This window comes from Sceloporus undulatus, chromosome 2, assembly GCF_019175285.1.
Source record: "Sceloporus undulatus isolate JIND9_A2432 ecotype Alabama chromosome 2, SceUnd_v1.1, whole genome shotgun sequence".
NCBI classification, from domain to species: Eukaryota; Metazoa; Chordata; class Lepidosauria; order Squamata; family Phrynosomatidae; genus Sceloporus; species Sceloporus undulatus.
In genome coordinates, this window is record NC_056523.1 from 101,847,509 (window position 1) to 101,871,093 (window position 23,585).

Consider the following 23,585-nt stretch of genomic DNA (forward strand, 5'->3'; position numbering starts at 1 on the left):
CAGGGCTAGCCTGAAGAAGCTGAGCCCTCCCCTCCAGTCCATCTGCCTTGGTCCAGGCCTCAGAGGGAGAGAAGAACCACTGGACCTCATCCCCTTTCCCTCCACCATTCCCTTCTCCTTTTGTGTTGTGTCTTTTAGATTTTAAGCCTGAGGGCAGGGAACTGTCTAATTAAAAATAATAATTGTAAGCCGCTCTGATAGCCATTAGGGCTGAAGGGCGGGGTATAAATACCATAATAAAAAAAATGGGAAAGACAGGTTGCACAACTGTAACTGTAGTTCTTAGAGTGGTCATTTGTGAATCTACACAACTAAGTATTTCTACGCAGGTGCAGTTGTGTGAATTCACAGATACCATAAAGAATATACTGCTTTCAGGGCACTCTTTATCAACCTCCTCTCACTCGTGCACCTGGAGCCAGTACCGCGCCATTGCACTTTCTTTTTGCCTCTCTCTTAGCAATAGTAATGGCAGTATAGCAAGTACATTTCTATACTGCTTATCAGTGCACTTAAGCACTCCCTAAGCAGTTTACAATGTGTAAGCTAATTGCCCCCAATAAGCTGGATACTCAGATGCCAGGCTGTGTCAACCCTGGAGCCCCTCACTGGTATCGAATTCACAACCTTGCAACTGTGAGTGAGTGGCTGCAGTACCAGCATTTAACCACTGAGCTCTCTTAACACTGTCTTTGAGGAATTATTTTTCCCTTATTTATTTTCTCATTTCTGGAACTCTAGTACAGTGGTGCCTCGGGTTACGAAAGTAATTCGTTCCGCGGCCGCTTTCGTAACCCGAAAAGCCTTCGTAAGCCGAATTGCCATAGGCGCTAATGGGGAAAAGCCGCGATTCCGTGCGAAAAAGCCGAAAAAAGCACCAAAAGTTTTTTCGTAACCCGAAAAAACATTCGTAACCCGGAACAATAATTCCCTATGGGATTTTTTCGTATCCCGAAAATTTCGTAACCTGGGTATTTCGTATCCCGAGGTACCACTGTACCACAATTGTCAAAGGAAAGTAAAGAAATAGAAAAAAAGTTAAAGGTACTAAAGGTAATCAAGAATATTGAATGGGAGGAGGGACAGGAGGGAGGAGGGGACACTGACAGCACATGGCTTGCAATCATGCAACTGCCCCAGGAGTGACATTTGTACCCTGGGGACTGTATGCTCGACAGGCCATTGGTCAGTTTCCCCTGTCAATGAAAAGGGACAGGTTGGGAACTGCACAGCTACAGGTTGGAAGCATCATCATGTGATGAGTATGGCCAATACCACTTTTTTTCTGGTGTAATCACAGGTTACCTTAGTAATGTCCTAAGTGAGCTAGTTTGGAAGCTATTTAACTATGTTCAGTACGAGCATATGTCTTCTAATCCCATGTCAAGCATGGGTGTATGTGGATGTTTTGGTAAGTTTATAGCAGATGCTGTTAAATAATTAGAACTCATTTTGTCAGTGATATAAGAGCACTTCAGTTTTGCAATTGTTTTTAAAAACAAGGTGTGGAATAAGTAAACAAAGAAATACTAAAAATACTATATAAAATGTGTTATACAGACAGACCCGAGCAACCCTGTTCAAGCAGATGAAAGCGTACAATTTGATTGACCCAGTAAATGTATCCTTCATGCAAATTGTGAAGTCAGAAAGAATCCCAGATTATCGCATGGTATAAATCAGGAGTAGGGAAAGTGTGGCCCATGGGCTGCACATAGGTCCCATTTTTGGAGAACCCCCCTGCAGATCCCCATATCCCTCAACCTGACCAAAAAATTTTTTTTTCAAATTTCCTGGACCAATTTTTGAGATTTTCTTTTTGCCTTAAATTGTCCAGATATGCCTAAACTATAGCAAATGTGGCAGCTTAATTTACCAGAGGCTGAAAACAGCAGAAATTGGCCAAAACGTGTTAGGTAGAAGTGACATTGCATCACTTCCAGTTCACCTAGATCCTGCAGATGCAGCTGGTGGGAGCAAATCAAAAGAATGAAAACTGACTCAGCCTAAATCATTACTAATTCCAGAAAAAGGAGACCAATTGAATCAATGGTACCTCCATACTACAAGATGGGAACAGTGGCAGGATGTAGAAAGAAAGACCACATGCTAGATGGATGGACTCTATAAAAGAGGTCACAGGTATGAATTTCAAGACCTACGCAGAGAAGCGGAAGATAGGGAGTCTTGGAGATGTCTCATCCACAGGGCTGCCATGAGTTAAGATCAGCTCGAAGGCAGTTAGCACCAACTTTCCTAAGTTTTTTGTGGGTTTTTGGGCTATGAGGCTGTGTTCTAGAAGAGTTTATTCCTAATGTTTTGCCAGCAGCTATGGCTGGCATCTTCTCTGAACACGTACAGAGAACTTGCAGATTACCTGAGATTTAAGAGAGATATGAAGCTGAAGAAGGGGGTAATCAGTATTTCACTAACCACCAAAAAGGAATACTAAAGAATAGCCAGTACTTATAGGGGAGAAAGTCAGAAAAGTAAAAGATGAGAATGTCTCTGGTTCCCCAACAGCTGAGGAGAGAGAGAAACTGCTCTCCCCACCACATGGGCAGAGAAATCTGAAAGAGCTGCCATCGTATTACCATATTAACCCATAGAAAAGTCATCCCAGGATTTGGGGGTCTTTTTTGTCATAAATTTGTCGACTTATAGATGAGTATATATGATAGTAGTAAAGGAATACCTAGCTATAAGGGAATTCAAGTCTCCAGGACTGGGTTAACTGCACCCAAGAGCCCAAAAGAAATTTGCAGGTATAATCTCTTTGAGAATTCTTGGAGAACAGGAAAAGTCCTAGCAAAGGGCAAATGTTGTCCCCATCTTCAGAAAGGCCAAAAAAGAAGACCTAAGGCTTTACTGACCAGAACAGATCGGTCTATGCATATCTAGAAAGGGATACTGTGATTACTAAGAGCCAGTATGGATTTATCAAAAACAAATAATGCTAACTAATTTTATCTTTTGCTCTCTCTTTTTTGATAATGTCAACAGCATGGCAGATCGAGGATTGCTGTGGGCATAGTACAGTGGTACCTCGGGATACGAAATACCCAGGTTACGAAATTTTCGGGATACGAAAAAATCCCATAGGGAATCATTGTTTCGGGTTACGAATGTTTTTTCGGGTTACGAAAAAACTTTTGGTGCTTTTTTCGGCTTTTTCACACGGAATCGCGGCTTTTCCCCATTAGCGCCTATGGCAATTCGGCTTACGAAGGCTTTTCGGGTTACGAAAGCGGCCGTGTTACGAATTAATTTCGTAACCCGAGGCACCACTGTATATCTTGATTTCACAGAGGCATTTGACAAGTTCTCATAATATTTTTTCAGGTTAATGGGAGAATTGTGGACTAGACAGTGCTACAGACAGGTGGATCTGATGGCAGGTCTTCTCTCTATCCCAAGGGCTACTGGTGTGGTCTCAAAGGGATAGAAGAACAGGCAGGCAGGCACAGATCCATCATACCTATGCCCAACAGCCAAGGAAAGACTCTCCTTCCATCCCAACTGCAAGTGCTGTGGCCTCAGAGGGAAAGAAGAACAGGCAAAATCAAATAGAATTAATACCTTCTTCCACTGCCATTCCCTTTTCCTTGTTGTCATGTTTTATTTAGATTATTATTATTATTATTATTAACCTTTATTTATGAAGCGCTGTAAATTTACACAGCGCTGTACATGCAATCTTTTTAGTTAGACGGTTCCCTGCCCTCAGGCTTACAATCTAAAAAGACATGACACAGAAGGAGAAGGGAGTGGTGGAGGGAGAGGGTAAGAGGTCCAGCAGTTCCTCTCTACCTCCGAGGCCTGGACCAAGGCAGATGGACTGGAGGGAGGGCTTGGCTTCAAAATGGAAGGTTAATCATTATCCAGGGAAAATACATACTCACAAGTAGGATAATACATATACAGAACATAGCAATACAGGAAATGGATCGATAAACAGCCAACAACAGAACATCAGATAGTAAGCGACAATTATGCAATGCTTGGGAAGGCTTCTCTGAATAGGATGGTTTTCAACTCCGTTTTGAAGCTGGTTAAAGAAGTGATGGCTCTTGCTTGTGGAGGAAGAAGGTTCCAGGAGTGAGGGGCAGCAAGTGAAAAGGGGCGAATCCGGGATGGGGCAGAGGAAAGCCTGGGCTGGGACAGGAACCCTTGACTACCAGAACGGAGGGCCCTGGTGGGAAGGTGAGGAGAGAGAAGGTCTGATAAGTAAGGAGGGGTCAGTCCATGGAAGGCTTTGAATGTCGACAGCAGGAGCTTATACTGAATGCGGAAAGGGAGAGGGAGCCAGTGAAGGGATGCCAACACAGGAGAGATGTGGTCAGAGCGGTGGGTGGAAGTGATAATGCGTGCAGCTGAATGCTGGACAGAGATTAAAGGACAGAGGTGAGAAAAAGGAAGCCCAGCCAGGAGGACATTACAGTAATCCAGTTGTGAGATCACTAGGGCATGGACCAGGATCTTGGCAGTAGAGGCGGAGAGATATGGTCGGATTTTGGCAATATTGTACAAAAAGAATCTACAAGCCTTGGCTGTGGTCTGGATCTGAGGGATACACAACAGAGAAGAGTCAAAGATAAAGCCAAGACTGCGGGCTTGCTGGACTGGTTGAATGGAAATGTTGTCCACAGAGACAGAAAAGGAGAGTTGAAGGGTGGGCTTAGGAGGAAAGACAAGAAGCTCTGTCTTGGACATGTTGAGCTTCAAATGCCGATGGCGCATCCACTGTCAGACAGCTGTAAGGCAAGACGAGACTTGCTGTTCAAGCCTTGGAGAAAGGTCAGGGGCAGAAAGATACAGCTGGGTGTCATCGGCATACAGATTGTAGGAAAAACCAAAAGAGCTGATGAGTTTTCCTAAGGACAGTGTGTAGAGAGAAAACAGAAGGGGACCCAGAACAGAGCCCTGGGGAACTCCAACAGATAAGGGAACAGGAGAAGAAGTCTGACCCCCTGCAACTACTGCAAAAGATCTGCCAGACAAGTAAGATCTAAACCAGTCGAGAACAGGGTCTGAGAACCCAAGGTCAGAGAGTATGTCAATTAGGAGACAGTGATCAACAGTGTCAAAGGCTGCAGACAAATCGAGAAGAATGAGCAAAGGCCATTAGCCTTGGCCTGTAAAAGGTCATTCGAGATCTTAGTGAGAGCTTAGTGAGATTGTAACCTTGAGGGCACGGAACTGTCAAACTAACAATTTGTAAACTTCTTTGGGAGATTTTCTGGCTGACAAGTGGGGTATAAATAAACTAAGAAATTGGTTGACAGACCTAACCAAGAGAATGCTTACCAACTGTTGCTTTTCCTCCTGAAGGAGAAGAGGGGTGTTTCAGGACTCTTTCCTCAGCCTGGTGTTGTTTGACTTAGATGATGGAACAGAAAGCACACATATCAAATTTGCAGTTGACACCAAATTAGGGGGCATAACTAATACTACAGAGGACAAGATCAGCATTCAAAATTACCATGGCAGATTAGAGAGCTGGGCCAAAGCTAACAAAATGAATTTCAATAGGGATAAATGTAAGATACTACATCTAGATATGTTTTAGTTGGTAGCTGCTTTGATTATCTTGCTACAGAAAAGTGGGATAGAAATAAAAGTTTTATTATTATTATTATTATTATTATTATTATTATTATTATTTATTATTATTAGGCAGGAAAAATGAAATGCACAAACATAGCATGGATGATCTCTGGCTTGAATGTAAAAAGGATCTAGGGATCCTATTACATAACAAGCTAAACATGAGTAAACAGTGTGATACAGCAGCAAAAAGGCAATGAAATTCTGGACTGCATCAACAGTAGTGTCAGGATCAAAAGAAGTAATGCCACTCTATTCTGCTTTGGTCATACTTCCCCTGGTCCAATTCTGGACACCACAGAAGGATATTGACAAACTGGAATGAGACCTGAGAAGTGCAACCAAGATATAAAAGGTCTGGAGATCAGGCCTTATCAGGAACAGCTAGGGAGCTAGGTATGTTTAGCTTAGAGAAGAGAAGTCTGAGAGCTGATATGATAGCTATCTTTAGATATCTGACGGGATGTCATGTAGAAGATGGAGCAAGTTTGCTTTCCTTTGCTCCAGGGACTAGAACATGAACCAATAAATTCAAATTACAATAAATGAATATAAATATAAATATAAATATAAATATATATATATATATATATATTATTTTTTTAAATTAAAAAATGAAAGAAAGAAAGAAAAGAAAAGAAAAGAAAAAGATTCGACCTAAACATTAGGAAGAGCTTGTTAACTATAAGAGTAGTTTGATATTGGAATGGACTGTCTCAGAGGATGGTGGTTTTTCAACAGGGATTGGGTGGACATCTTTCAGGAGTGCTTTAGTTGTATATTTTTGCATAGCAAGGAGTTGAACTAAATGGTTCTGGGTCTCTTCCAACCCTAATATTCTATGACTCTATCAAGTTTGTATTGATTAAATGAGTCTAATCTAAGATTAATATTTGGATTTAAGGTTTCTGACTAAAGATACACACTTCAATTTTTCTTTAATTATTATATCTGTATTCATAAGTCAAGCATAGGGAATTTTTGAGTGGTGAAGTTATTTGTGGTGCTAGTATACTTTGACTACTTTTTTAAAATGCAAGAACAGTCTTAAAAATATTTTTAGGTTAGCAATGCAACAAAGGTAGAAATGTAAGTAATAGGCATATAACCTGATAAATCGTCTGTTTTGGAGACAGGGTTGCAGGAACAATTTCTTCTGAATTGACATATACGCTATTTGTGTTTGGTAAGAAATCTTCACTGAGGGAGCCTTTGTGCACTGATGACAAGTCCAGCTATACCAAAGCAAGACAAAAATACAAGGAATTGTTATAAAGTAGCAAGCTCCTCTATTAACTCTAGAGAACATCTAGATGAAGTTCCTCCCTCAGCCTGTGTGCCTGATATGGATCTTGACAAAGAATGATAGACAGTGTTCCTTTGCCATTACATTACTGTAATTGGTCACTCAGTCCCATTTCATCCCCCCCCAGATACTTCCATAACTCTAAGGTAATTATAGTTATAAATCAGAAGGGAGTAAAAAGGATGCTTATCTTTATGAGCTGGGTAAAAACTGAATGTAGTTGCTCACTATCCCTGAATGTATAGATATCAATCATGCAAACAATACTGCCAGTGTGCACTATTGGACAGAGTAGACTTGGATTGGGTACACTTCAACTAACTCCCACGCAACTATAAAGTTTATCTTTGATAAGTCAGTCTCTCTCTCTCAATTTTTCATTCTCTCTTTCAAAATCAAGACTAACCCATCCTTCACAGAGCTATTGTAAAAATAAAATAGAAGTTTGTGCAGAGGGATAATGTTTAGCTATGTTTAGACAATAACACAGAAATAAATTTGTTGAATAACAGTCAGTGAACTTAGCTGTACTATTTTGTTGAGGTTAGCTGTACTATTTTTCCTATATATATAAAAATGTGTGAAAATGTAATAAGTAAGCATTTTCACCATTCATTCAAAAGCCGAATCATTCATTTCTAAATCTGCTATTTTCACTGTAAGTATGTACTTTTTCTTCCAGTATGGAAGTTGTTCTCTTTGTAAAATATGTTATTATAGCCTTTTGAATACATTCTGAGAAATGTTTCAAAAGCCAGATATTTATGTGAATAAATTAAATGTTGCTAGCTGTTATTGAAACTGATTTTGCAATCTATTTGAAACCAGAAGCAACAACAAGATCGAACTTTAAACATATTATACATACATATATACACACATATTAATTCCACTTAAAAAATAAAAAAATGAATAGTAACCAAAGTCCAAACTTAATCGTGACATATTTGTTAAACATATTTCACTAACCTCTACATCTTCTGGTTGTAGAAATGCTGTACTTGCTAGGACTTCTCTATTCCTTCCTAGGTTCACTGATCTGGAACTGATCTCCTATATACAGGCAAATAATCTTATCACAAGCAAATTGCTAGGGCTGCTGTTAATTGGAAAATACTTCATTTCATTCATGCAGAAATATCAATCTACCTGAAACTCATGTCTATTTGTATCTTGATGTCTAATTCCTTCACATGGCAGAAATCCTTTTGACACAGATAACTGGATTCTCTAAGAACTCTCATTTATCACCACATACTTTTAACTTCATTTAAAAAAACAACAGAATGTCAAGTGGACATTTTTTTTTGCTAAGAACCTTTTTCCAGAATGGTTTTTTAAATCCAAATTAAGTTAACCTGCATTTTCCTGGAGTCTATTAAATGATGAGGGTTAGGTACTAGATAAGGGGGGTGGGCAGCAGGAGAGAGGAGAAATCCATTCTCTGGACTATGTTCCTTCAAGTTGGTACCTTCCAAATGCTTTGGACTACAATTTCATAAGTCTCATCCTGTGTGGTCAGCGGACATACTCACTGGTATGGTAAAATTATAATCCAGCGTGTCTGTAATGCTGTCTATGGCTGGTAGGAGTTATGGTGACAGACTGTTGCATTGTGCAAGAATTTGCCTCAAAACACATTATTGGTACTGACTAGTTGGCCAGCAATGGTATATAAAGAAATCCAGAGTAAAGGTTGGACACATTGATTCAATGGCCCCTATATCTTGGCCTCAGTTTGCTCTTGCTGAAAAACAAAGTTGGGTGTAGACTAATTAACTCTATACTAGGGATGTAGGTCAGTTTAGATGTAACAGTAAATGGAAAATGCAAAAGTTGCCGCCCTCTACAAGTTGTTGGACTGCAGCTCCCATCAACCCTAGCTAGTAGAGCTAATGGTGAAGAATGTGAGGCTTGGATTCATGAACTCCATTCCCTCAGTGTAGTCTGACACTGTTTTTAACAATAATGATTTCATTCAAAAGCAACAAAATATGGCATGTGCGTATTTTCCGGCCTATAAGACGACTTTTTAGCCCAGAAAAATGTTCCCCAAAGTCGGGGGTAGTCTTGTACTAGCCCCTGGGTCCTAAAGAGAGCCCTCGGCAGGGAAGGCTTCTCTCAAAGGCAAAGGAGCATCCTCCTCTGTTTCTTCCCTCCTTTGCCTTCCCTCCCTCCCTCCCTTTCTTTTCCCCTCCTTCCTTCTCTCCCTCCCTTCCTCCTTCCTTCCTTCCCTTTTCCTTCCTTTTCTTCTCTGCCTTCCTTCCTTGCTCCCTCCTTTCCCTTCCTGTCCTCGGAAGGCAGAAGGTCTGTCTCTACCTTCCCTCCAGCCTGAGAGCAAGGCTGGCTACAGAGCAACCAATCCTTTGGAGTCACACACTCACAGTTTTCAGCCAATCAGAGAGCGGGCTGGAGAGTGGTCGCCACCCCACCCTCAGAAAAGGCTCTCTCTCTCTCTCTCTCTTAGCCCCTGAGTCCCTCTGAGAGCCAGGCTACAGAGCAACCAATCCTGTTTAGATGGAGTCACACTAACAGCCAATCAGAGAGAGGACAGTGGTTGCCCCCCCCCCCCCCCCCCAACCAACAACCCCACGCATCACCCCCTGGTTTTTCAAGGGAATTGCCTCCACACTTCCAGATCCCAGCCCCAGAGAATGAGTCTACAGCATAATCAGTGTTGCCAATTTAAGTCCACTTCTGCAGGTGCATTTGGATTTAATAATGATAACAATAATGGTGATGATGATGATAGAGAGATAGATCTTGTAGCACCTTTGAGTCTCACTGAAAGAAAAGTTGGCAGCATGAGCTTTCCTAGACTTAAGCGTACTTCCTCAGATGCATGGGAATTGTAGTTCATTGTGGCACCAGAGCTCTCACAAAACTACAATTCCCAGGGTTCCCTAGCACTGAGCCAGGGCAGTTAAAGCAGTCTCAAACTGGATTATTTCTGCAGTATGGATTGGACCTTGAGCATTTTTAATAACCAAGGTCCAAAACACACTGCAGAAATAATCCAGTTTGTGACCACTTTAACTCTCCTGGCTCAGTGCTAGGGAATCCTGGGAATTGTAGTTTGTAGTGGCACCAGAGCTCTTTCTGAGAACGCTCAATGTCTCACAAAACTACACTTCCCAGGGTTCCCTAGCACTGAGCCAGGGCAGTTATTTCTGAAGTGTGTCTTGGATCCAACTAAGGCTGCATCTTCACTCCAGAGACAATCCAGTTTCATACCGTTTTAACTGCCATGGCCCAGTGCGATGAAATCCTGGGAATTGTAGTTTGTTGTCACACCAAAGTTTGCTGAGAAGGCTAAATATCTCAGAAAACTAGAATTCCCAGGATTCCATAGCACTGAGCCAGGGCAGTTAAAGCAGTCTCAAACTGGATTATTTCTGAAGTGTGTCTTGGACCCAACTCAGGCTGCATCTTCACTCCAGAGACAATCCAGTTTTGTACTGTTTTAACTGCCATGGCCCAGTGCTATAAAATCCTGGGAACTAATTTGTTGTCACACCAGAGTTTTCTGGGAGAGAAGGTTAAATGTCTCACAAAACTAGAATTCCCAGGATTCCCTGGCACTGAGCCAGGGCAGTTAAAGGGGTGTCAAACTGGATTATTTCTGCAGTGCAGTTGCAGCCTAACACGTTTCTATTTGGCACAAAGCTTCCTGGGCTTTGATTCCAATAGGAGCCACTTGAACTGCCACGGCTCCATCCATACAGAATCCCTGGGATTTGTAGTTTGGATCAGTGCCCCTCCATGCATTCTTTGGGCAGAGAAGGCAAAAGACCTTATAAAACTACAGATTCTAGGATTCCAATAGGATGGAGCAGCAGCTCTTAAAATGGTGTCAAACTGCATTAATTCTAAAGTGTAGATGCACCAAGAGGAAGGGTGGGAGGAGTTGTCGAGGCGGGTGAAATAATGTTGTGTATGCTGTTATTTCAAACGTGGAACAGACTCCTTCCTCAGAGTGTAGTGGAGTCTCCCTCCTCTTCCCCTCCTTTTCTTCTTTCTCCTTCTCCTTTTTTCTCCTCCCCCTCTTTCTCCTCTGCCGCTGCTGTTACTGTTATTGTGTGCCTTCAGCTCCTTTCTGACTTATCGTGGAAGAGAGGGGTGGTCTTATACGGTGAGTATATCCCAAACACTCTATTTTAAGTTGTAAAGTTGGGGGTCGTCTTATACGCCCAGTCGTCTTATATGCCGGAATATACGGTAGTTTATTACCAAGCTAGCAGCTTCATATGCTACAGTCTGCTTAGACCCATTCTGTGGTCTACTTCTTGGTCACACAAAGGTATGACAGAATGGTGGATTTTACAGATATCAATGTGCTCAATTTTGTAATAAATGTCAATTTCAGATATAGTTAAATACTTCACAATGAACATCCTTGAAAACAGACCAGTAGCCAGTTAAGTTATTTTCTTTATACCCAGTGCCAGTTAGCAATCTGACCACGGAATTTGGACTCGCTGAAGTTTCCAAACAATTTCTAGAGGCAGTCCCATGTAGATAGCATTACAGTAATTCCAACTGGATATAATCAAGGCATGTGTTGCCATCTAACATCTCCAGGAATGGGCAAAGCTAGTGCATTGGCTTTAAGTGTGTAAACACACTCCTGGCTACCTCTGAAACCTGGCCATCCAGTCTCAGCTTTAAAATAGGAAATTTATTATGAAACTCTGCTTTCTGATACAATTTCTAATCACTAAACAACAAATCCTATTTATTATAAATCTTGAATCATTATAAGGAGCCTTGGTGGTGCAGTGGTTAAATGCCTGTACTGCAGTCACTCACTCACAAACCGTAAGGTTGCGAGTTCAGTACCAGCAAAAGGGCTCAAGCTTGACTCAGGCTTGCATCCTTCTGAGGTGGCTAAAGTAAGTACCCAGATTGTTGGGGGTTATTAGCTTACACTTTGTAAACCGCTTAGGAAGTGCTTAAGTGCACTGATAAGTGATACAGAAATGTACTTGCTATTATCAGACCACCTTTGTATTTATTTTTTTCAGATTTCCAGAGTATTTTAATCTAGAACATATGTATTACTGTACTTCTATTAGAAATGGCAGGATTACAATATAGTTAAAGCAGAAGCTACCAAAAACACACCTAAAACAAGGTGCTCATAATCTTTCAATCTGACATTAAGGAACAAAACTAGCTCAGCCTTGACTGATCTTAGAGGAAATATACCTGCATGAAATTTCCATTGTGCATTAATAGCACACAAAATGAGAATACATTTCACAGTGCCAGTACATTAAATGCTTTGTCAATGGACATCTTTCAAGTTATCACTTCCTACACCACTGTTCAGTTCAACCTTCCCCACTGCCATAACCCTAGTGGTCAAATACTACAAGAAAACAACTTACCATTTTAACATCTTGCTCTTTTGAGGCTACATTTTCAGCTGGATTTCTGCAAGATATGTCTGGCTTGCTTTTTCCAGCTGAACTCTGTAAAAAAAAAAGTAAAGGATAAGGAAGAAGACCTGTCTATTTTGCTTTTGTAATTCATTTTTCCCCTGCACTTCATTTTCTTGGACTGTTGCTCATCTGTCTACAATAAGATGAGGAACATTATGTTAGCACATAGTTAACACTAGCATAACTCAGCATCTTTCCTCGTCACCTAGTGTATTCCCAAACCATCTTCCCCATCATCTCCATAACAGAAATAAGTCTAGGTAGTGGTAGGGAAGTTGGCAGCACCAAGGTGCAGAACTAGAGGTAAAATCAGCAAGCAGGATACAGGGAGCTTGGATACTGAGTACAAAGAGTTGCTTAACTCAGAAATGTGGAGACAGGGGTGGGAATGCTTCCACATAATCCATGAGCTGCCCATGATGGAGAAAGTTATACACATACCCCTAACATGCTCTGTAAGTATTTCTCCAGCGCATACTATTAATTGCCAATGTTTGGCTAAAGTGAAATGTACAGAAAACCTGCCCAAGATGGACAATTAATCAATTATAATCCCAGGTTAAAATAAACTAGCAGACATGAATACTAGCTTTCTAGTCTGAGAAACCATGAGATGGTCCTATGTTTATTCAAAAGTAGCAGGTTCAAGTTTTGTCAAGTGGAATTGTTCTCCCACTTCTTGTCTAGATTTATCAATAAACAGGAATGTGCCACTACAGCCTGTGACTATCGAAACATGCACACCAAAAGAAAATAGTTTTCTTAATTGCCTGCAAACAAATTTAAAAAAAACACACTTTGCTTGAAGAATTTCACTACCATGACTCATGGTGAAGATAGTTGTGGTTATCCCTGTCAAGCATCCATTGGGACAAAAGCCTTCCAGTTAATACAGAAACCAGTAAAACTGGTATTGTGGTTTAATCAGGGGTGGCCCTGTTATTAGGCAGAGAGTGGTGATATTGCTGGGGTGGGTGGGAACTAGTATAAAAGGGAGGGAAAGCAACGGTGTGTGCCACATGGACTCCTTTGAGCCCCAAAGCTAGCATAAAGCCATCAAACATGGTGTAGAATGTTGTCCTGTTTCCAGTGTGTTGGAATAAGATTCAGCTCCCAGACAGAGTGGCTATAAATATGTGGTAGTACCATCTGACATGTATACAAAGCAACCTATGATCATTGAAGTTATCACCTGTGTTTTGTACTTTGGAGGCAACAACAAAGGGCCAGAAGATCGTGATTTAGATCTTAATTCCATTGTAGACAAAATTTTGTGTACTTTCTTTCCTGCAAAATATATACATATATGAAAAATTATACTTCTCTTCAAGTGATCTGAAAAAGCCAATTCTGCTATTTTTCATGGGCTGACCTGCATCGCTATTCATTTAATCCCGTCTAGCTTCAATTTCTGAAACTTTAATGATGTCTTAACACTATTGTCTATTACTTCATTCAAAATCATTCTATGTGGTTGGAATGAGATTCTAAACAGTATTTCCACTTGCAGGTACAAAGCCAAGGAGTGTCAGTTACTCTGGATGAATCACTTTGCACAATTATGGTAGGCATAGCAACCAAGAAAGATTGGGGTGCAGACTACAGCCATGAGAAGCCACAGTAGTTCGCCTTTTTACAGCACTGTCTATACTAGTATCCAGTTTGAATCCAGTCTCAGCTGCTGTGCCAGTATTTCCACAACCTGCTGTCTTCTGATTGCTTCACTGAGCATTAAAAGATAGCAGGCAATTTGAAAACCCTGCCTTTCTCTTCCTCATTCTAGTAATTACCATTCTCACATGTTCATTTCTTTCTTGCTCTGCAAAATTTTCCTCCTGTCCTTTCATCAGGCCTTCTTAACTGCCCCTGTATCCACCACCACCTACCTATTTCCCACCTAAAAAAGAGCCCGAGCCATCTTGCACAAACTCCATTACAGTGCCCTCCCTAGGGTGAATAATAAATTGATGGCATAGGTGAAACAACACAGCTGACGTATGGAGAAGGGTTAGCATAGATCAGTGATGGCAAACCTTTTTGGAGTTGAGTGCCTGAACTAAAAGTTTTTCTGGCACCAGATGTTACCCAGTGCTGGGAGTGGGACTTCCAGGAGTGGGACTTCCAGAGTGGGACTCCCTCCACCCCGGTGCCTTTCCCAGCCTCCATCTGTCTCTGAAGATGGTGCCTAGGAAAGGTCTGGGAGGAGGAGGAACGGTTGCACACACCTGTTCCACCTTCTCTTTGCTGGGTGCAGGACCAAATGGCATCATGTGCCATCTCTGGCATGTGTGCCATAGGTTCGCCATCACAGGCATAGATCCTGGAGTGAATCTGGGCAACAAAATATTTTCTTCATGAGTATTTCTGAAACCTCTTAGCCACAGAAACCCATTAGGTGACCTTGGGGACATCATGCTATCTCAGCTTTAGAGGCAAGCAATAGCAAATCTCCTATGAATGAATCTCACCAAGAAAGCCTAGGACAGGATCACCATAAGACAGAGTCATCCTCAAGGCACATAACAAGAAGCAATCTTGTGGCATGTTTGGAGCCAATCCAATGTTTTGAGTGCAAGATACTGTCAAACGTGTCCTCATGCAAATAAAGGCCAATGTGGAATTGCAGTGACGCACCTACTAGAAGCTTTAGGCCATCTCAAATACTTGCTAGTGTTTTGTGCTCTGAATGAGCACTGGGTCAGTATGTGGTTTTAAAGCATTCATAGAAAATGGTCGTTGAGGTGTGGGTGTCTCAAAGTTTAGTGTGAGAGGCATACCTATAAATTCATTTCTACCCATGCTGGCATGGACATAAAATGTTCAACAGTGTCAGGCATCCAAAAGCAGCATGGTGGGGTTTCCCATAGGAATTACACTCCCCCCTACACAAAATAATCAGCAACACTGGGGTATTTCATAAGAGTGTCATGAAATATGAAGCTGGATATGTGACATGCCACAGAGACCACTTTCTTGAACAGAAGGGTGGATGATTTGAGATGATGAAAAGTTCAGGCCACTAGGTATTGATCTCTTCATATGCTTGTTATAGCGGGCATTAGGATGCCATGAATGATGGTGCCTTGTATTATAAATGGGTGACCTATCTCCAACTTCCTTCTCTCATCCTTTTCCCATCCTTCTTCCCTGCATGATCGCGGAAAAGACTTTCAGACGATGTTGAGCTGATCCAGACTTTGTCCCAACTGGGAAGTGTAAATGACTGCAATTGACATTGCGCTGAACCTGTCACTGTCCCATCAGTGAGGTGGAATTGTTCTGTCCTTGCCCTTCATTTTGCATTAATGGAAGAACCTGTTAATACAATTCCACTTCACTGACAGTTGAATGACAGGATCAGTGCAAATGTGTGAATGTCTTTCATGTGATCTCTGTCTTGGATGGGATAAGGATGGGTTTTGTTCCCGTTCCCCATATGATAATCTCCTCTGAGCCTGCAGAGAACCTGCAATAACTATAGGGCTTTGAGCTTCTGGTAAGTGATAGGTTGCTGAAGAAGGGCTGCAATCCATATGAATACTTTTCTTCCTCATTTAAAATTATATTTAAATCATGCTTTAATTCAATTATTTTTCAGTATTTGAATTTTTGTATGTTTTAATTGTACTTTGTTTAGTCTTGACAGCTGCACTGAGTCTCATTTTTGAGTGAAAAGGCAGGATACAAATCTAAAAATTCAATAAATACACAAATAGCAATTTCAGTATCCCATGGGAGAGTGACCTACAGTACCCCTGTCCACCCTGTGGTAATACCAGCCTGAAAACTAAGGAAGAATAAGGAAAAATATTTTTTGCATCAACTAGACATGGGAAATTTTGTATCTGGTGGTTGAGTCCAAAATAATTTGTTTTGCAATTTTATTTTAAAATGTGCATATTTATCACAACCAAATTCCTATTGGCTAATAGAAACTGACAGGTACAAAACCTGGATCTAATTCGTGGGTTTCTGACCAGTCTTCAGAAAATATATGCATGTATAAAGTGTTCTAAAAATAATCCTTGATAATTAAAGGAGGAGGAAGAGAGATGAAGCACCTTATATGATTTAAAGGTTATTTCACCAGAATTAGCAAGATAGGATATCTACACATGTTCCACTGAAGATAATGAAGCAATACACAGGAAGAGGAGATCTCAGAAGGTGGTACTGGGGGACTCCTGTTTGACCCCTTGGCCATTGACCTGTGGGATCCCTCAAGGTTCTGTGTTGTCCCCTATGCTGTTTAACATATACATGAAACCACTGGGAGAGGTTGTCTGGAATGTTGGGGTGCGATGTCATCAATATGCAGATGACACTCAACTCTACTACTCCTTCCCACCTCAATCCAAGGAGGCAGTCCTGGTTCTAAATCAGTGCCTGTCTTCAGTAATGGACTGGATGAGAGCAAACAAGTTGAAACTTAATCCAGACAAGACAGAGGTGCTCCTGGTCAGTCGGAAGGCAGATCAGGGAATAGGGATCCAGCCTGTGTTAGATGGGGTCACACTCCCCCTGAAGACACAGGTTCGCAGTTTGGGGGTAATCTTGGACTCAGCTTTAAACTTGGAGGCCCAGGTCTCTGCTGTGACCAGGAGTGCTTTCGCACATTTAAAACTTGTGCGCCAACTTGAAAAGCCATATCTGGCCACAGTGGTACATGCCTTGGTTACATCCCATTTGGACTACTGTAATGGGCTCTACATAGGACTGCCTTTGAAAAGTGTTCGGAAAATTCAACTGGTTCAAAGAGCTGCTGCCAGGCTGTTAACAGGCGCCGATTACAGAGCACATACAACTCCCGTGTTGAAACAGCTTCATTGGCTGCCAGTTCGTTCCCAGGCACAATTCAAGGTACTGGTTATATCCTACAAAGCCCTACATGGCTAAGGTCCACATTATTTGGCAGACCGTTTCTCCTGGTATGAACCTGCCCGGACTCTGAGATCCTCTGGAGAAGCCCTTCTCTCCATCCCAACACCTTCACAAACACGTTTGGTGGGGACACGAGAGAGGGCCTTCTCAGCGGCTGCCCCTAGACTCTGGAACTCCCTGCCCAGGGAGATAAGAACGGCTCCCTCCTTGATGGCTTTCCAACGGCAGGTGAAGACCTACCTGTTCAAACAGGCATTTAAGGAATCACTATAAGAACAGGCAGGAATGTTGGACTAGTTTAATCATTCTGTTTAATGCATGTCATTTATCTATTTATTTTTAAAATGTTTTAATTGTACTTTTTGTTTGTTTGTTTGTTTTTTAATTGCTGTGAAGCCGCTCTGAGTCCCAGTCCTGGGAAAAGAGCGGGATATAAATAAATAAATAAATAAATATAAGAAGAGAAAGAAGTTATTTTCATTATGAGAATTTTAATACTAAAATTGCTCTCAAACCCTAGCTATTTGTTGAGACACCACCACATATAGGTCCTGTGACACAGCTCTTTTTAAACAGCAAATATGACAAAAATGGATTACTTATTTACACAAAGCAATTGGCTTATTTAGAATGATGTTAGTTACCTGCTACTACAACTGAAGAATTTGTCAGTTCAGAATGCAGTTTCTGTTGGGATGATCTGCCACTAACAAAAAACAAAACAAAAAACAATCTAAAGCATTAACTTATTTTACATTCAAGTACTTTAAAAAGTAGGTAGAAGCTTTACTACTCAAAACTGTGCCTCTTTTAAAATCAAAATTGTTTATAACAATTATATATAGAGTGAATATGTAAAATGGTCAATTATCAGTGATAAGGTAATTTGGGAGTAACAAAATGCTTTCAGAGTCCCCAGAGATGCAGCAACCTAGAAATTGCCTTCTCTAAGTGGATAGCTATAACTGCTATGGTACATCTCTGCAACCGCTTCAGAGGTAGTGGTAGAAGCTACACCACCAAGGCAACACACTTGATTTCTGTATAGCAGCAGAAATTGGAAAGGACCCAGTTCACATGAAACAATCCTCAGCGGATCATTGTGAGAAAAATAAATGACTAGGTGAAGTGGCATAACATGAAACAGTGAATAATTTTGATCACAAATACACAGGGTGCAAGATAGAGAAATTGAAATCACATGATCAGACATCCTGATCAGGTGAGGATAACCAAGTACAGAATCATAAGGTTGAAATAGTACTGCTTCTGTACTGGGCCTACACTATAGTTAGCACTCTCAGTTTTTATAGCACCAGTCACCAGTTGAGGAGGAAAGAATAAGTTAAGCCCCCAGACCTAATCAGTTAATTTGTTACATGATATTCCTACAGAGCAGTGCACACATAATCCATTACAGTTTATACAGGGACTGTGGTGTGCAAGTGAATACATTTAGAACCCAGTAAAGTTGCTTAGAAATATATCTTTATTCAAGTAATCACTTTATGGTTATAACTTATTATATTGGTGGAGGCTATCAATATGGGGGGGGATCTTTTCTACAATTTTAAAAGAGTCCAAATGTTTTGCTTATATATTATATATTACCATGTAATCCTCTGGTCTTGACCTCCTACAATTCAACAAAGGCATTTGATTAGGAACAGAAAAAGCAGTGATCCTAACAGCTCAACAAGATACAAAACTGGAGCATCCTTTGTCTTAGGCCAAACTAAGCATTCATCAGGAAACATGGATCTGGAAATTCAAGGCACTACCTCCCTAATCAAATGATAATGGGATAGTGGTGATTTGCATGAGAAAAGTGTCAAGAGGAGGTACTTTCCCTTTCTTGTGGCTTCTCTTGTCCAGTTTCCATCCCCAAGCTGCTTTATTTCTAAACAAACATTTGCCCCATCAAAACTGAAAAAGCAGATGGCTGGGAAATTTTGTTAATTAAAGTTTGTATATCCTTCTTTTCCAGTGTGTTTGCCTTACTCAAGGTAGGAAACATGATGTCAAAAAATAAAATTACAAAATCAGCATATAAGCTAAGCATAACAAAATGGACAAAATGGAGATGGTCAGATAGGTAAGAGTCTGCCACATAAAATCCGCAAACTGGAGGTCAAATGCCTACCAAGAGAAAAGAAATGTTTGAACCATGCAGCAAAATCAATGGGAAAGGCTCCAAGTTTCATTTTAAGCAGCATAATCATCTTAAGTTTAATAGTACATCAGCATCCAAAAGGAATAAGGAAACAGAGGCAGCCTCTTATTTTTCTTGCCTCTACAAATTCAGGGGAGGTACTGGGTAGAGGAAAGAGAACCAGCTAGTGAATTAGATACTTTATTCCCCTTTTAAAGAGCAGCAGATCTTTAGAATCTTTAGAGAATCTAGAGTCTAAACAAAGTCAAAATTTACAGAGGTGACAAGGAGTTTGTAGCAAAATGTTGCCATACTACAACTCTAATCTTCCCTGTTTTTGCTGGGGTTGATTAAGAATTGGGAACCACAATTTCCTTTCCCCATGTCACATGACTAAAAGGCGGGGGGGGGGGGGACCCTCTTGCACAAACAGCTGAATCTCAGCCACAGTTGGGCAGAGGAAAACCTCCCCAACAGAATCTCCTGGAGAAGGCAAGCTGGTAAGCAGCAAGCCACTTACTTGTTCTTCCTTGAAACTCGTCCACCTTTGCCACACAAAAATGGTGGAACTGCCTTTTTTGCTGCTGATTGTTTAGTTTGGCCTACAAAGGATAGACATTACTATCACAAATCATAACACTCTCCAGTTACCTAGTATCTTTGACAGATTTGGCAGCTGTGGCATCTTGTCTATGTTGGTAGCTTTGCTTGTATCCAAGAGGGTTGAATTTCTACATCCAAAGCATGGTCCTTCAGGACTATCACTGGTTCCTTCTGAATACAGGACACAATATGGTTGCCATCATTTTTTTATTCATTAGCTCTACAGAGTTAAGATTGCATTCATGCACAAATATCTCTAGAACAGCAACTACAGCTTTCAAAGGGAGTTAATATTTTGATGATTGGTGTGTAAAGCATGTAGACACAACCACCACCACCAATCCAACCTAAGCAATATTTGAAGGTATAATGTAAACTTTAAGAACAGAAGAGACGAAAAAGTGAAAGGGGACAGAAATAGAACCTGAATGCTCAATGCAACTGTCCAATGGCTTGTATGCAGGCTTAAGAAGAACTACTATAACAATCAATGGAGTGAAATAGAAGCTGACAAAAAACAAAGAACAAGACCCCTTTTCAAGAAGAAATCAAAGGAAATTTTTAAACAAGAGTGGAGATGCACTACGACCAGCAAGGGAACACACTACATGACCAGGAAGCAACAATACACTGAAGAACTATATAAGAAAGATAAAAGAGTGACAGATTCATATGAAGACCAACTTCAAATTTTAAAGAGCAAAATGGTAACCATACACAGAACATTCAGAGAAATTAGTCACCAAGTACAGATGTCATACAAATACAGCTCTTCCAAGCTACAGAGACAGAATCCACTTTAGTTCTAACTAAAATCTGTCAATATATATATAGAAAACAAAACAATGGCCCATGGATTGGAAATGCTCGATATACTTCCCAACTCCCAAGAAGGGGAACACCAGGAATTGCAGCAATTATAGGACCATTACATTAATTTCCCATGCAAACAAACTGATAATCAAAATTATACAACAAACTCTTACCATGGAGTGAGAAATGCCAGATGTCCACTCTGGGTTCAGGAAAAGAAGAGGCACTAGAGACCATACAGTGAACATATACTGGATAATAGAATGTACCAAAGAATTTCAAAAGAAAACCAGTCTGTGCTTTATAGATGATAACAAAGCATTTGATTGTATAGATTACAAAAGACTATAGGTCACTCTTAAAGAAATGGGTGTGCCACAACATTTGACTGTCCTGATGCTTAACCTCAAGACAAGAGGCTACTGTTAGGACAGAATACGGAGAAATGGAATGGTTTCCAATTGGCAAGGGGTCAGGCAAAGCTGTATTTTATGTTTAACATGTATGCTGATCATATGGAAAGCAGAATTAGATAGAAAAGAAGGAGGCCAGAAAATTGGAGAAACAAACTTCAAGAATCTACAGCAGGGGTAGGCAACCTGCGGCCTGCGGGCCGGATGCGGCCCGGCAAGGCCTTGGGACCGGCCCCAGCCCAGCCCTGCCGCCGATTGCCGCTGGGGCCTTCGGGGGGCAATTGTCTATAGAAGCCTCAGAAACATGCATTTATATTACCATTTTAAAAAAAAAATCAGCAAATTTTTTCGCGTGTCCTCCATTTTTTAAAAAAAAGTGTCTTCCATTTGAAAATTTTGTCCTACATTTGTCCTGGTTTATTTATATATTTAATATTTTAAAACATTATTTAATTATTTATTTTTTGGCTTCGGCCCCCGAGTTGTCTGAGGGACAGCAACCCGGCCCCTGGCTCAAAAAGATTGCCTACCCCTGATCTACAGTATGCAGATGATATCATAACACTAGCGGAAAATAACAAATACCTGGAATCATTGCTGAAGAAAGACAAGGCAGAAAGTGCAAAGACTGGTTTACATCTGAACGTTAAGAAAACAAATATAATGACCACAGATGATATAAACAATTTTAAAGCAGACAATGACGACATTGAAATAATTCAAGTTTTTCTATAACTTGACTCAGTAGTTAGTTAAAATGGAGACTGCAGTCAGGAAATCATAAGTAGACTAGGATTTGGAAGGGCAACTATGAAGGAACTAGAGAATATCCTGACATGTAAAAATGTATCACAATACTTACAGAAAATACTGTACAGTAATGTTTGGTAAGGTAGCACTATGAAAAGAAAAAGACCACATTGTAGATGGATCCACTCAATCAAGGAAGCCATGGCTCTGAATCAACAAGACCTGAGTAGAGTTATTGAGGATAAAGTGATTTGGAGGTCTTTCATTCATAAGGTTGCCATAACTCAAAGTTCACTGGACAGCAGTTCTTAACCATGGTAAAATATACACAAGTGTTGGAAATTAGAAAACGTAACTGAAATGAAAAAAAGTAATAAACCAAAAGTTCAGGAATAAAAGGATCCTGAGTTAATCAGTCATAATGGTTAAAGGAGCACTGTTTCCTAAATTAGAAGGAATGGTCTAGTTTATTAGGTCATCTTTATACTCTCAGTTGATCTGACTGACCAAATAAATGGCATACATTTTCATTTGCAAATACAAAAATATAGATTTGTACACACACTTTCATCCAGATTCCTCCTATACATAGAACATAAACAATGCATACTTAAACCTTTTTCATCTCTGAATATTTCAGGGGATGAGTAGTGAGTTGTGCAATCAGTAGATTCTGTACTGGAGCCCACTGAATCCACATCCAAACAGTCCAGCAGGAAAACTGAAACACCTGTGGGTAAAGTCATTCCTAGGAATCAAGGCAAAATGGTCAAAACTTTATATAATCTGAAATTACTAGATTTGGAAAATTATCCAATTTTGTCAAAAGATATTGCACATCAAAGACAAAGCCATATCAGACAATGCATTAAATGTTTATGTGCCTTTTATGTATCTGATTGTTTGTAATTAAAAAAAAGGGGGAGAGGGGGGAATCAGCATGGAGATTTCTACTGCAGGAGAGAATGTAAAGGTTAACTTTCTTCTCCATAGTCCCAAGAAAAATCCCACTTTATAAAGGACTATTAAGGCCTGTTACAGACTGCCAAAATAAAGCTGCTTCGGGTCTCTTTGGAGGTATGCTGTTTAAATGATGCATGGGTCCTAAGAATACGGAGGTCGCGCCAAAGCCACACTCCATTCCTAAGCACTGGAGTGCAGCTTTGGTGCAGCTTCCGGATTCTTAGGATGCATGCATCATTTAAACAGCATACCTCCAAAGAGACCCGAAGCAGCTTTATTTTGGCAGTCTCTAACAGGCCTCCGATTTCAGTTTGAATCCCATCAGCACAAATTGAATGTGGATTGCAGCTGCAATATAATATATGTTTGATGGGTCTCTATTTATTTGCAAAAGTAAGAAGATTTTTGTTCCATAATATCTAGTCATCCTTCAGCAATGGCTTATATGCTTTTGTGGCTGTTAAAGCATTCTTCGCATGATCTTTATGTTTGAATACTTGCATTTTCACAGCTGATGATAAGCCACAATTGTTTTTAAAAGATGGTCTTCGGGATATGTTAGTGGAGATTCTTGAATGGTGGTGGTGTATTTAATATTGTGGGTGGTTCTAAAATGATTGTGAATGTCTTCCTCTCTTCCCAGTCTCTTCTCT

At 40.6% G+C, this 23,585-nt stretch overlaps 1 protein-coding gene across 4 annotated transcripts in view; it reads right to left on the bottom strand.

Moving 5' to 3' along the window:
• The window catches only part of MEIKIN (meiotic kinetochore factor), a 55,102-nt gene that overhangs the window by 8,575 nt on the left and 22,942 nt on the right, over positions 1–23,585 (bottom strand). The window contains exons 6-14 of one of the 4 annotated variants that reach the window (XR_006101775.1): positions 22,580–22,717; positions 20,042–20,164; positions 18,850–18,874; positions 17,883–17,944; positions 13,550–13,644; positions 12,304–12,387; positions 7,883–7,966; positions 6,717–6,842; positions 5,308–5,379 (exon numbers count right to left, since the gene is read on the bottom strand). Coding sequence is in view for 3 of the 4 variants with exons in the window: in XM_042448054.1 (XP_042303988.1) it covers positions 6,717–6,842; positions 7,883–7,966; positions 12,304–12,387; positions 13,550–13,644; positions 17,883–17,944; positions 18,850–18,874; positions 20,042–20,164; positions 22,580–22,717 (737 nt within the window). In the remaining variant the exon portion in view is untranslated. The remainder of the gene's footprint in view (positions 1–5,307; positions 5,380–6,716; positions 6,843–7,882; positions 7,967–12,303; positions 12,388–13,549; positions 13,645–17,882; positions 17,945–18,849; positions 18,875–20,041; positions 20,165–22,579; positions 22,718–23,585) is intronic. The other 3 variants (XM_042448056.1, XM_042448054.1, XM_042448055.1) reach the window with 3 other exon arrangements.